Below are 11,560 nucleotides of genomic sequence, written 5' to 3'. Positions count from 1 at the left end.
ATGAGCTAGCTGGGTCTTACCCTAATATCACCAACATTAATGAAAAACTAAGTTTCAGAACTCTAGCTCCTCAGACTAGAAATCTGGATCTAATATTCTTCAGCTTCTCAGCAACCTCAGTCTGCACCGCAGCACTTACTCTCTCCCTATCACTGGAGGACCTGACCAGTCTTCTATCTGCTGTCTTGGTCTATAGCTACTCATGCCCAACTCCTGGTGCATGCTGACGCCAGACAGTTTTTCCACAATGCAGATCTGTGTGCGATACCCGCCCAAGTCAACCCTATCCTTCCAGCTCCATTTGAAGACAATCTACTGCACCAACCTGAATTAATGACCATGGTTTATCACATGGACTTCACACAGCCCAGTTCCCTATCCCAAATGTCCTTTATCCAGTTCAATACAGTTCCAAATTGAGCATAAATGCCACCTCCCTCAAGAAGGCTTTGTGACCCTCGGTGAAGTTAGGAGGCCTCCTCTGTTCCTGTCTTGCCATCTACACTTCTCTCCTGCCGTCTGTCAGTCTGCTGGTCCACTGCACTTCTCTCTGGCACATGACTACGTCCTGAGGTCAGAAAGCCTGTGCAGCGTGTGCTCTGTGCACCAACCACACAGCAACAAGCACCTGCTGAGTACTGAGCAGGGAGTGTTCACAGGGTCTAGAACGCCACCATCTGAACAGATGGCACTGCGTCTTCCTAGGTGTTACCGCTTCACCAGGGAAGTTACTCTCTCTCCTTAACGACAGTACTTTTTACCAACCAGTTCGCTTTAGGAGTAGAAAGGCCTTGGCTTTTCTGTTTGATTTTTTAAAGTATGTGTATTTACTCCAAGTATTTTACTGATTTTCATTTTCGTTTTGTTCATTTAATTTTTTTTATCCCAAGTAGAATTTCTTAGAAGGTTAAGAGAACTACATTTTTCAGTGTGTGTGTGTGTGTGTGTGTGTGTGTGTGTGTGTGTGTGTATACAAATACCAGTAACTCTAAATATTAACACTGGAGCCTAGTTTCTTACACCAATTTTCAGATTAGTGAATCAAATTTGGTCTGCATGAAGAATGAAGACAGTATATAGTTCATCTATTGAGTGACTTTCCTATTTACTTTTTCATTTACATGGCATAGTTGAGTCTTTTTTCTATGCCCCCTACTCTCTCATTGGCAATCAAACCTAAGGTGTTACACATGCTAGGCAAGAGCTGTCTGCCACTGTACTGTGCTATAACATCAGACCTTATTACTTTTTACTATATTCTATATAGAGCACAGCCCAGCAGAACTTTGTGATGAGGGAAATGTTCTGTATCAGTACTGTCCAGTACAGTTCGTACCACACTTATTTAACCAACACAGTTTAAAACCTACTGATAATATATAGACTCCCATATTTATCCATAATTGACTATAAATCTTCAGGTTATTATCAAGTACTAATATAGATACACATATTAATGATCTACATATTCTATTCACTCTGTTCAAGGTTTGTCTGGCAAGGGTGTATGAATGAGTAGCAAAGGCAAGTATCCAAGACAAATAAATAGTTTTTTTTCATGAACAGAATGAGCATGGATAGATGGATGAATGGATGGACAGACGGACAGATGGATGGACGGATGTAAGGACAGACAGACATACATAAGGGGTGCTTGTCTATCGAAACAAGAATATTTTCTGTAAGTATATAAATCAAATGCCCCCATGTTAGTGTTGGAACAGGTCATATACTTAATGAATTAATACCTCAAATACACACATCACAAAGAAACATTGAATTAACATAGGTCAGGTTCTAAATTGTAAATCACCTTTACCTGTAGAGTGCTGAAAAAGTGGGCTGCTTTGGTTTTCAGTGGACCAAGATACCAGTACCTTAGGAAACCAAGATGAAAAGATGAGAACGGTTACCAATGTGTTAGATATCATCTAGGACAATCAATGCATCAGGACTGTACTTCTGCTATGATTGGCTGCTCGTGAGGATTGGCTTAAGGATGTAGCATAATATAGTCATAATTTAATATAAATTTTAATACCACACAGAACAGTATGCAATTAGATAGAAATATTCTTATAGTTAATAAGAGATGTATAGCCTAAGTCTCTTTGACCCCTAAATTTAGAAATCATTATAATACAGACTTTCACTGATATAATAGATTAGTATACAGGCAAAGGAGCCACAAGAAGAGAGCAATAAAGCCACATACAGATAATGTATTATTGATGTCGCTTGACCTAATATGTTACAGGATACAGGATAAAGTCCTGTATTCCATGGCCCCTCCCATATAAAATGTACGCATTTATATACACTAGTATAGCTCACATTACTCACATTATACAGCTTTAATATTCCAAGTGTAAAGTCTCAGAGTAAAAATTCATTGCATACTGCTAAGTGCATAAAAGCTACTCGAGAGAGGAAGATGCTGGTTGCAATCAGAAAGTGATATAAATGCTGCTCTTTACATGTAGCTGGTACCTACATGCTACTTGACTGCTCCTGACTGATTCATGTCAGAAGGCCTTTAATTAGCTCCTATTACATATATGGAGAAACATACAGAAGAACGCTGTAAAATTCCTACCTTTGGACCAATGATTTGAGAAGTTAATGACTCCCAAAAAATACTAATAAGTGACTACATATATTGTTGTATAAACTGATCACTATTTACTGGTAAGAAAAGTAAAGAAAAAAGAAAACAGAGTGAGCCAAGCTGTGGTGGCGCATACCTTTAATCCCGCCAGCACTCAGGAGGCTGAGGCAGGCGGATCTCTGTGAGTTCAAGGCCAGCCTGGTCTATAAGAGCTAGTTCCAGGACAGGCTCCAAAGCTACAAAGAAACCCTGTCTCGAAAAATCATAAAAAAGAAAAAAAAGACAAAAAAGAACACAGGGTGGTCATGCTGTGCAATAAAAGACACAGGATAAAGCACAGGTACGGAGCAGAAAGTGACTGAAGTGACCCGAATCTAGAGACCAAAGAGGGGGGAAAATAACTTCAGGTAGGAAGTGGGATTGCAGCCAGAGAAAGAGCAAGGCTTAAAAATAAAACAGAGAACTGGCCATTAGGGATGATGGCACAGTACATTGGGCCCAAATCCCAGAACAAGGAATCAGATAAAGCCAAAGTGCAGCCGTTCTAAATCATCATTCAGGTTAACACTGTGAGGGTGTCAATGAGGGCCTTGGATATTTGGTATCTTATGGTGTTTTTGAAGCTCTCTATACTCCGTTTCCCAATTAGCCAATTAGAAAGACACCCCGATTCAGGAGGTCTATTTCTAAAGTATCAGCAGTCCCTTGCACCTTTTCCAGTAGTGAACTTGACACTGTGGTTGTAGTCTTCCAGTGGCCAGCATGAATGGTTCTTATTTTACACCAGAAATGACTAAGCAGTCAGTCCTAGCTGAGGTATTATGTGACCACCTGCAGACCTTAAAACTCATTGTTCAGAAGCCCAAATATGAGCAGGGAGCTGAGCTGTTCCTGAGACAGCTGACCTGCGCTAGTGCTGAACTGTGGACCACAACACTGGGCAGCCATTTGTCCTGAGCAGACTTTCTCAGAGAAAGCTAAGCAGTTCTCTCAGTGAGCTGTGGGAATCTGAGAAGACAGATCAAACCCCAGGTAACCTGTGGCATCAGCATAACCATGGCACACTGGCAATCAGAAAGACGGGAAGCATTTAAAACTGTGGTGCAATGAGATACAGCAGTCTCTTCTCCTGACACTCCGCTCTCAGGAATGCATCACCAGGGACAACAGAGTGAAACGCATGAGAAATCTCTGTGAAGAACGTTTAGCAGTCTGGTTCAATCTTAACTCAGTGCCTCTCCTACAACTACAAGCCCTGGGCTCTAGGCTAAGGAAGGAGGAAGGACACCTCCACTAGAAATGAAATGAACCTTGGATGTTGTCTCCTTCGGTCTTGCCTCAGGAAGCTGGCCCACACTTGATGGAGGAGGGTTAACTGTCTATGTGTTACTTTCATTGGTTAATAAAGAAACTGCCTTGGCTTTTGATAGGACAGCAGCTTAGATAGGTGGAGGAAACAGAACAGAATGCTGGGAAGAAGAAGGCAATGAGGCAGTCGCCATGACTCTCCTCTCTGAGACAGCCACAGGTTAGAATCCTCCCGGTAAGCCACCACCTCGTGGTGCTATACAGATTATTAGAAATGGGTTAATCAAGATGTGAAAGTTAGCCAATAAGAGGCTGAAACTAATGGGCCAAGCAGTGTTAAAATGAATACAGTTTTCATGTAATTATTTCGGGTAAAGCTAGCCCGGCCGGCGGTGGGAAGTGGCCCACCGCTCCTTCAACACACACTTCTTTCCTAGGTGGAAGCTTCATTCCACATGAGTCTCCAAAACTCAGTCTATTCCCATGAGAGCCAGCAGTGGCCTGCCAATCGCTCCTCCTGAGCCTGTTCTTCCAGTCAGCAAAGCCAGACCTCACCTTTCTCCCTTCAGAGGAGCAGCCCATGGTGTCTCCACCCATACACGGTCTGCTGGCCAACTAGGACCTTAAGTGCTCCCTGAGGCCAAGGTGCAGGCAGCACCTTGGAGTTCATCTAGGTATGTTGCTGTGTGATAAGCAATGCCAGTTCTTTTTTCTATGTAGCCTGAACCTAAGCTACATGTGTGAAAATAGACGCCCTTCTCATTATGGCTATTCCCAGTCCTTTCAGCTTATAGGCTCCAAACTCTTACCTGGGTGCTCCTATTTCAGTATCCAAACCAAATTCAGCTACCTGGCCAAAAAGATTTACCCACAGACCATTGTTTTAAAACCTCAAAAGCAAGATTGGCATAAAACTTTTAAAGAACCATCACGTATGAACACAGGAATCCTTTACTTGCTAACTTTGACGCCAGCATCTCTGAAGGATCCCCATCGGAGGCCAGTCATTGCAAACACAGGTTGTTCCTTTTCGCCCTGGAAGTTAAACACAATTGATTTAGCTTTGTGAATATAGCAAATTCATAGTATTCAGAAAATGTTCTAGGCCTACTTCACACCAAGCCAAACATTTTATATGTAAGCTCAAAACCTTATGCCATGGTAAGAGTGCTTGAATGAGCCACAGTTGTATTAGTTCTCAGGAATCTACTGGCAAGGGAACGTATTAGTTGTAATTCTGGTAGTTAAATTCCAGTGGCTGAAAACTGATAGATACAAGGCCCCACATTCTAATAGAAGTATAACACTACACACAACTCCATAGTTTGCTGGAAGATAGAAGGACCAACTCAGATTCTCTCATACCATCAATTCTCTGCCATGGACAATATAAGCTGAGATTAAGACCTGGGCAGGGGGATTGAGGGGGGAGGATCTTTGGCACAAGAAGTTGCTGTCCCGGAGAAAGCACATTGCATCTTGTGCTCATGGGATCAAGGGCTCCTTCAATCCCAGCACCAGCATCATTTCACTGTGTCAAAGCCAAGCAAGGGAATATGTTAGAGAAACACATAGTAGAACTGTACAAGGAGACACTGACCCTCACCCCTTTGGTGTGTACCTGCTCATGCAGTAGAATGGCTTTGCCACTCTCTGTACTAAGACAAGCAATGGGAAGAATAATGGGGGGGGAAGGGGGAGAGAGAGAGAGAGAGAGAGAGGGAGGGAAGGAGGGAGAAAGAGGGAGAGCAGAGAAAACAGAGAGGTGCTGCTGAGGCATCAGCTGACAGGCACAGTAAGGGCATGTTTGTCTCTGGGTGCCAAGTAGAGTACTTCCTCTGAGAGTTGTGGGCCAGGGGCTAAGGCACTCGGGCATGAAGAAGCTATGAAGAACACTCAACCTGAGAATTAAAGGAGTCCAAATAAATGGAACTAAAACAGATTTCCAAACTCAAAATATAGTGTCATGGGGAGCTATACAAAAATTCACATACGACCCCATTAGAGACCCCGCAGCAAGGCACTGGCAGGTAAAAGAAGAGACAGCACTACCAGGTAAGCAAAAGAGTTTCTGCTAATCCTGCTCCCAGGTGTCCACAGGAGAGAAACTACAAACAGTCTGATGAGAGGACAGTGGAGCCACAATAAATACTTCAGAGATACTGCTAGGAGGATAAATGACTGGTTAATATAGGGATGAGAGAAGATGCAGTTCAAAGCATCATTTGAACAGAGACCAGAATCAGTACCATCCAGATGAGGTCAAGGGGAACCAGAGTAAAGACCTTAAAGGCTGTTATTCAGGGAGGAGACACTACCGAGGCCTCAGAGCAGAGAAGTGATGTGCCCTAACTTGTAACTGGTTATTACAACAGTACATGGGGAGGGAAAGTCATATTCAGAGAGTTCTAAAGTAAGATAAATGTCACCAGAGTGGGAATAAGAGACTGAAGAAAAGATGCCTCTAGATAGGTTTTGAAGATGGAGCCAACATGGTTTCTTGCCTCTCTCCTACCTGTGGGCTTATATAATACATCATAAGAAGAAACACATCTTGACTTCCTTATCAAATTGAAATGTTCAATGAGATGTGAGCAGACCCTAAACAGTGAACAAGCTAAATACAATTTCATTTTAGTTCGTGATTTCATGAAATTTGGAGTCTTCAGTTCGTATTAACAGGGTATGGTGCTTGTGAGAGGAAGGACTGGCATCTAGCATTGCCTAAAACGCTTATGGCATTAAGCTTTGTCTACAGGGCTTTTTCTTCACATTCTGAATGCAATTTTCAGAAAGGAGGAGAATAGGAAAAAAATTAAACTAAACTGGTTCCTCAGAAACTAGGGTAAAAGCCACTGTTCCACATTTTCTAAGAATTGATTTGATTAAAATTTTTCTGCTTCCTGGGCTGTGTCATTAATACACAGAGATTATAAAAAAAATCTGATAACAATTTGCAAAATCAGAAGGGGATTGAGATGAGACATTTAAGTACAAAAACAGCAAGAATTTCCATTTAAATTCCATTTACTTTGTAATATATCACTTCTAATACATATACAACAAATACTAAACATCTGAGTTATTTTATTAAAATAAAATTTCCTGACTCACCTTCTTTGTTAATAATCATATTTTACAACAATGTCTTTACATCCAACAATCTCTCCTAGTTATGCTTTAATCACAGTCCCTTTGCTTTGTGAAAACAACTTAGCTGTATTAAACGCTAAAGATCAATTGCAATTTAGAGTATGAATAATGAGATCACGACGGGAAGTCTAGACATGGCTGCCTCTAGAAAAATTAAAGTAGGCTTGGCTGTACACTTGTAAGTTCACTGTGGTTGAGTTGTTGTTTTGTTTTGTTTTGTTTTCTGAGACAGGGTTTCTCTGTAGCTTTGGAGTCTGTCCTGGAACTAGCTCTTATAGACCAGGCTGGCCTCGAACTCACAGAGATCTGCCTGCCTCAGCCTCCCGAGTGCTGGCGGGATTAAAGGTGTATGATACCACTGCCCAGCTGTTGTTGATTTTTTTTTTAAACTCTTTTTGGTTCAGTCACCTAGCTCGCAAACACTTACATGGAGACTTATTCGTATGAATGACAACCTTATCTTGGTTTATTTCTAGCCAGCTTTTCTAACTTAAATTATCCCATTTCTCTTTAACTATGTTTGCCTCTGAGCTTTTTACCTTTCTTTATTCTATATATCTTTCTTTCCTTCTTCCTCTGTGGCTGGCTGTGTGGCTGTGTGGCTGTCCTCTGACATCCTCCTCTCCACTTTTTCGTGTTCCTCTCCCTCCTCTCTCAAGCCTAGATTTTGCCTCCTATTTATTTTCTCTGCCTGCCAACCCCGCCTATTCCTCTCTTGCCTAGCTCTTGGCTGCCAGCTCTTTATTAGACCAATCAGGTGTTTTAGGCAGGCAAAATAACACAGCTCTACACAGTCAAACAAATGCAATATCAAAGAATGTAACACATATTTGAATTATTACATAAATATTCTACAGTATAAATTCAAGACCAGAGTTTGAGTGCCCAGCATGCTGTGAAGTGTATTGTTTCTATGCCTTTTCACATATTTCTAAATCAATTGATCCTCTACACATCTACAAATAAAAAAATGTTTCACAGCTCAATAGAAAACTGTAGTGTTCTAAGATGCAGGAAGCTACAGAAAACCTTATTCACACCCTAAGAACGAGAAAGGTTGGTCAGATAATCAACAAAATCCTAAATTTTTTGTTTTTGTTTTTTCTAGACATGGTTTCTCAGTAACTATGGAGCCTGTCCTGGAACTCGCTATGTAGACCAGACTGGCCTGGAACTCACAGAGATCTGCCTGCCTCTGCCTCCAGAGTGCTGGGATTAAAGGTGTGCAGCCACCACCGCCAAAATAAAAATCCTAAATATTCTTAAACTAAGACTTGGAGCTAAGACTCCAAAACAACCAAGTGAACTGAAAGATAGAGACTGGCTGTTCAGCAGGAGGTGAGAAAAAGTTTACCTGTCGCAGAGCATGAAAGATGCACCCAGCAGTTAAACGGGTACAGAAATCAGTCATTGTTTTAAATACTTTCTGAGTTTTTTTTTTCCTTTTAGAAGACAGGGTTTCATGTGGTACAGGTTAATCTCAACTAGCTGTGCAGGTGAATGACCATGAACCCTTCATCCTTGTGTTATCCCCAGAGAGTATACAACACAATGTCTGGCCTTGAGGGCTCTTCTAATACTCAAAACAACCATAGATGGATTTCTTGTAGTAGGTGGAGGAATTAAAAACTAGATATAATTATACTAGGAAGTTACACAGAGAGTAACAAAGAGGCAAAGAGGCAAGTTCAAAGCTAAGGTATCAAAAGGTAACTTTATACACTTAACACTACTGAAGAGCAGACTTAAAATGACTACAGTTGTCAATTTTATATCACATGATTTTTATCACAGTTACTTTTGGCGAGGTCTTAGGGATTAAACCCCATACATATAAACACATGCTAACATTTATCTATACCTTCAGCCCCATATAATGGCATTTAAAGACGAAAAATAAACACATTAACTAGTGATAACAGAATCATGAACACTGCTTTTCTCTGGAGACTAATAGTGGGGATAGAAAGAGAAAGGGACTGCCATATTCACCACAATCTCATGTGAACTGTTAAAACTTCATCTTCTTTAACATGTCCTTATTACTTTCATAGGTTTTTCAAACTCTGAAGCAAAGATTTTTACCTTGATCTGCAAGACATCAAGTGGAACCGTCTCTCCTTTCACAATGGCGAGTGTGGCGTCTGTAATGTGTCTAAACAGGGAAAAATGGAGAGGGTCCAGTTGTAAAAGGTAGACACTACCTGCTCGAGAGCACAGCACACGCATACACGCATACACACACACACACACACACACACACACACACACACACACACACGTGCATACACATCCACCCGCACACACTCAGAAGTCTAGGATGGATGTCAGGAAAAGCTAGACTTCTCAAATATTATTATTTTTTAAAATATTTTAAGAAAGCAGAAGGAAAGCATGAGGAAAGAATTAGCAATTCAGAATAGTACAATGTTCTTAGAGATTCATAGAGAAAGATTTGGAGCTTATATATGATACTGACCATTTGTTTATGTAACATTGAATCACTCCACTGTGCCTATTACTGGGAAATGTGGTACTTAAATACACAATGATAACACAGCACCTTTTAACCAGTGTAGGAAATTTAGTCATTTCCCCCTAAGAAAACAAAACAAACAAACAAAAACAAACAAACAAAAAAAATCTTTCTTCTCAAACAGTCAGATGGTAACTAAAGGGCAGGACTTAAAGTTATCTTAGCAAACTACAGTCCAGGACCCAAGATATATTTCCTTATTTTCTAGGACTACAAGGATGTTCTTCATGTTTTTACTGTTGATTTTTTTTCATTAAAAATACAAGACTATCCTTACATACATTCTGACAATCTCCTGAAAGACACACACACACACACACACACACACACACACACACACACCTCATCAAAAGTAAATACTATGTATTACACATACAGGTAACATAAAATTATGCCAGATCTGCAAACAAGTCTAGAGTTTGTACTGGAAATTCAAAGTCAGACATATATAAATACACAACAAGAGAAACATTAAGTGGCTAGACAAGAAGACATCTGCTCTCACATGAGAGGATGAGTAGAGGAATCAGAGACCTGCTCAGAATGGCCGTCAAACCTTCCCTTCCCTAGGTGCAGCCATTACAAGTCCATTCCTCCATCCCTCAAGTCTGGTAGATGATACCACCCAGAGGGCGCACTCCTTCCAGCCTAGCAGGTCGTTCACTGTGACCAGCACTGAACTGTTGCTGTCCTTTCGTAACCACAGTCTGAACCGTGTATTTATTAACATTATCATTTGCCTCCTCCTGGAGAAGGAAAGTCCCACAAAGCTAGTGACAGTTAGTGTGCTGACCATGAAAACTCTCCATCAGCACAATGCAGGTCAGCTAACAGGCAGTCAGTATTTGCTGAGTACAATACTTTATTCTCTAGAATTTCCAGCACATAAACTGTAAATAACGCCTGTATATTCCTCACTCGTATTCAACAATCATCACCTCATGACAAATCTTACTTCACAACCCTGTAAGGCTTAATCAATGAAAGAAAATCTGATACCTTAAGAGTTTATTATGTATCTGCAAAAGAGAGTTTTATGAAATATTATTATACTTAAAATGCTGGCTCACTGTGTAACAATGTATTTAGTCAGTTCTCAAATTTTAACAATTAATATATAAATATATATGTTACCTCCTTTGTTCAAATCAAGATTCAAACAAGACACATAAATGGTGATTGGCTTATGTTTTAATCTCTTTCACTCTATTAACTGTTCTTTTTTGTCTCCCTACTTAAGAATTAGGCCATTTGTCTGCTGAGTTTCTGTGGACTTGAACCTTAGCGATTATATGTGTAAGGTCCTGGTGTATGTATGTATTATTATTATTACATTATATTTATTATTATTATATCAATATATTATTAATTACATTATTATCACATTAATATATCACATTATATTAAAATTTATGTGTATATATATATAAATTTTATGTATTTTCTGAGCTAGAATACAAAATTTATATTAATTCAGCCTTGAGAAGTTGGCAACAATAATCCCAATGTGGTAGTATACACTTTTATCAGAAAATAAAGAACACCTGGTTGTCTTTTGGTGATGATGGGAACTAATGAAAATAATTACCTAGATTTACCTAGATCTGTTCCAAACTAATAAAAAACACTTGAATTTTCTCTGCAGTTTGAATTCTACCATTCTTTCTATCTACCAAAGAACCTTCCCCCATTAGCAATCTGGATACACTATAATACAGGTCATATAAGAAAGCCAAGATTAGCCAGATGTAGTGGCACACGCCTTTAATCCCAACACTCAGGAGGCAGAGGCGGATGTATCTCTGTGAGTTCAAGCCTGTTACATAGAGAAACCACGGCTTGAAAAACCAAAACGAAAACCAACCAACCAAACAAAAACAGCCAAGAAGAACATTTAACTGTTTTAAAACCATGAGACAGGGTCTCATGTATCCTAGGCTGGCACTTTGTAGCCA

General features: G+C 40.2%; 1 protein-coding gene across 2 annotated transcripts in view; it reads right to left on the bottom strand.

Moving 5' to 3' along the window:
- The window catches only part of LOC146889591 (acylglycerol kinase, mitochondrial), an 81,369-nt gene that overhangs the window by 11,788 nt on the left and 58,021 nt on the right, over positions 1 to 11,560 (bottom strand). For both annotated transcript variants that reach the window (XM_087901693.1, XM_087901694.1), the window contains 3 exons: positions 9,155 to 9,224; positions 4,872 to 4,951; positions 1,820 to 1,877 (listed from right to left, as the gene is read on the bottom strand). In XM_087901693.1, the coding sequence (XP_087757819.1) occupies positions 1,820 to 1,877; positions 4,872 to 4,951; positions 9,155 to 9,224 (208 nt within the window). The remainder of the gene's footprint in view (positions 1 to 1,819; positions 1,878 to 4,871; positions 4,952 to 9,154; positions 9,225 to 11,560) is intronic.

Source organism: Myodes glareolus, chromosome 25 (genome assembly GCF_982192425.1).
Source record: "Myodes glareolus chromosome 25, mMyoGla1.1, whole genome shotgun sequence".
Taxonomy (NCBI): Eukaryota; Metazoa; Chordata; class Mammalia; order Rodentia; family Cricetidae; genus Myodes; species Myodes glareolus.
This window is presented reverse-complemented; position numbering and strand designations above follow the sequence as displayed.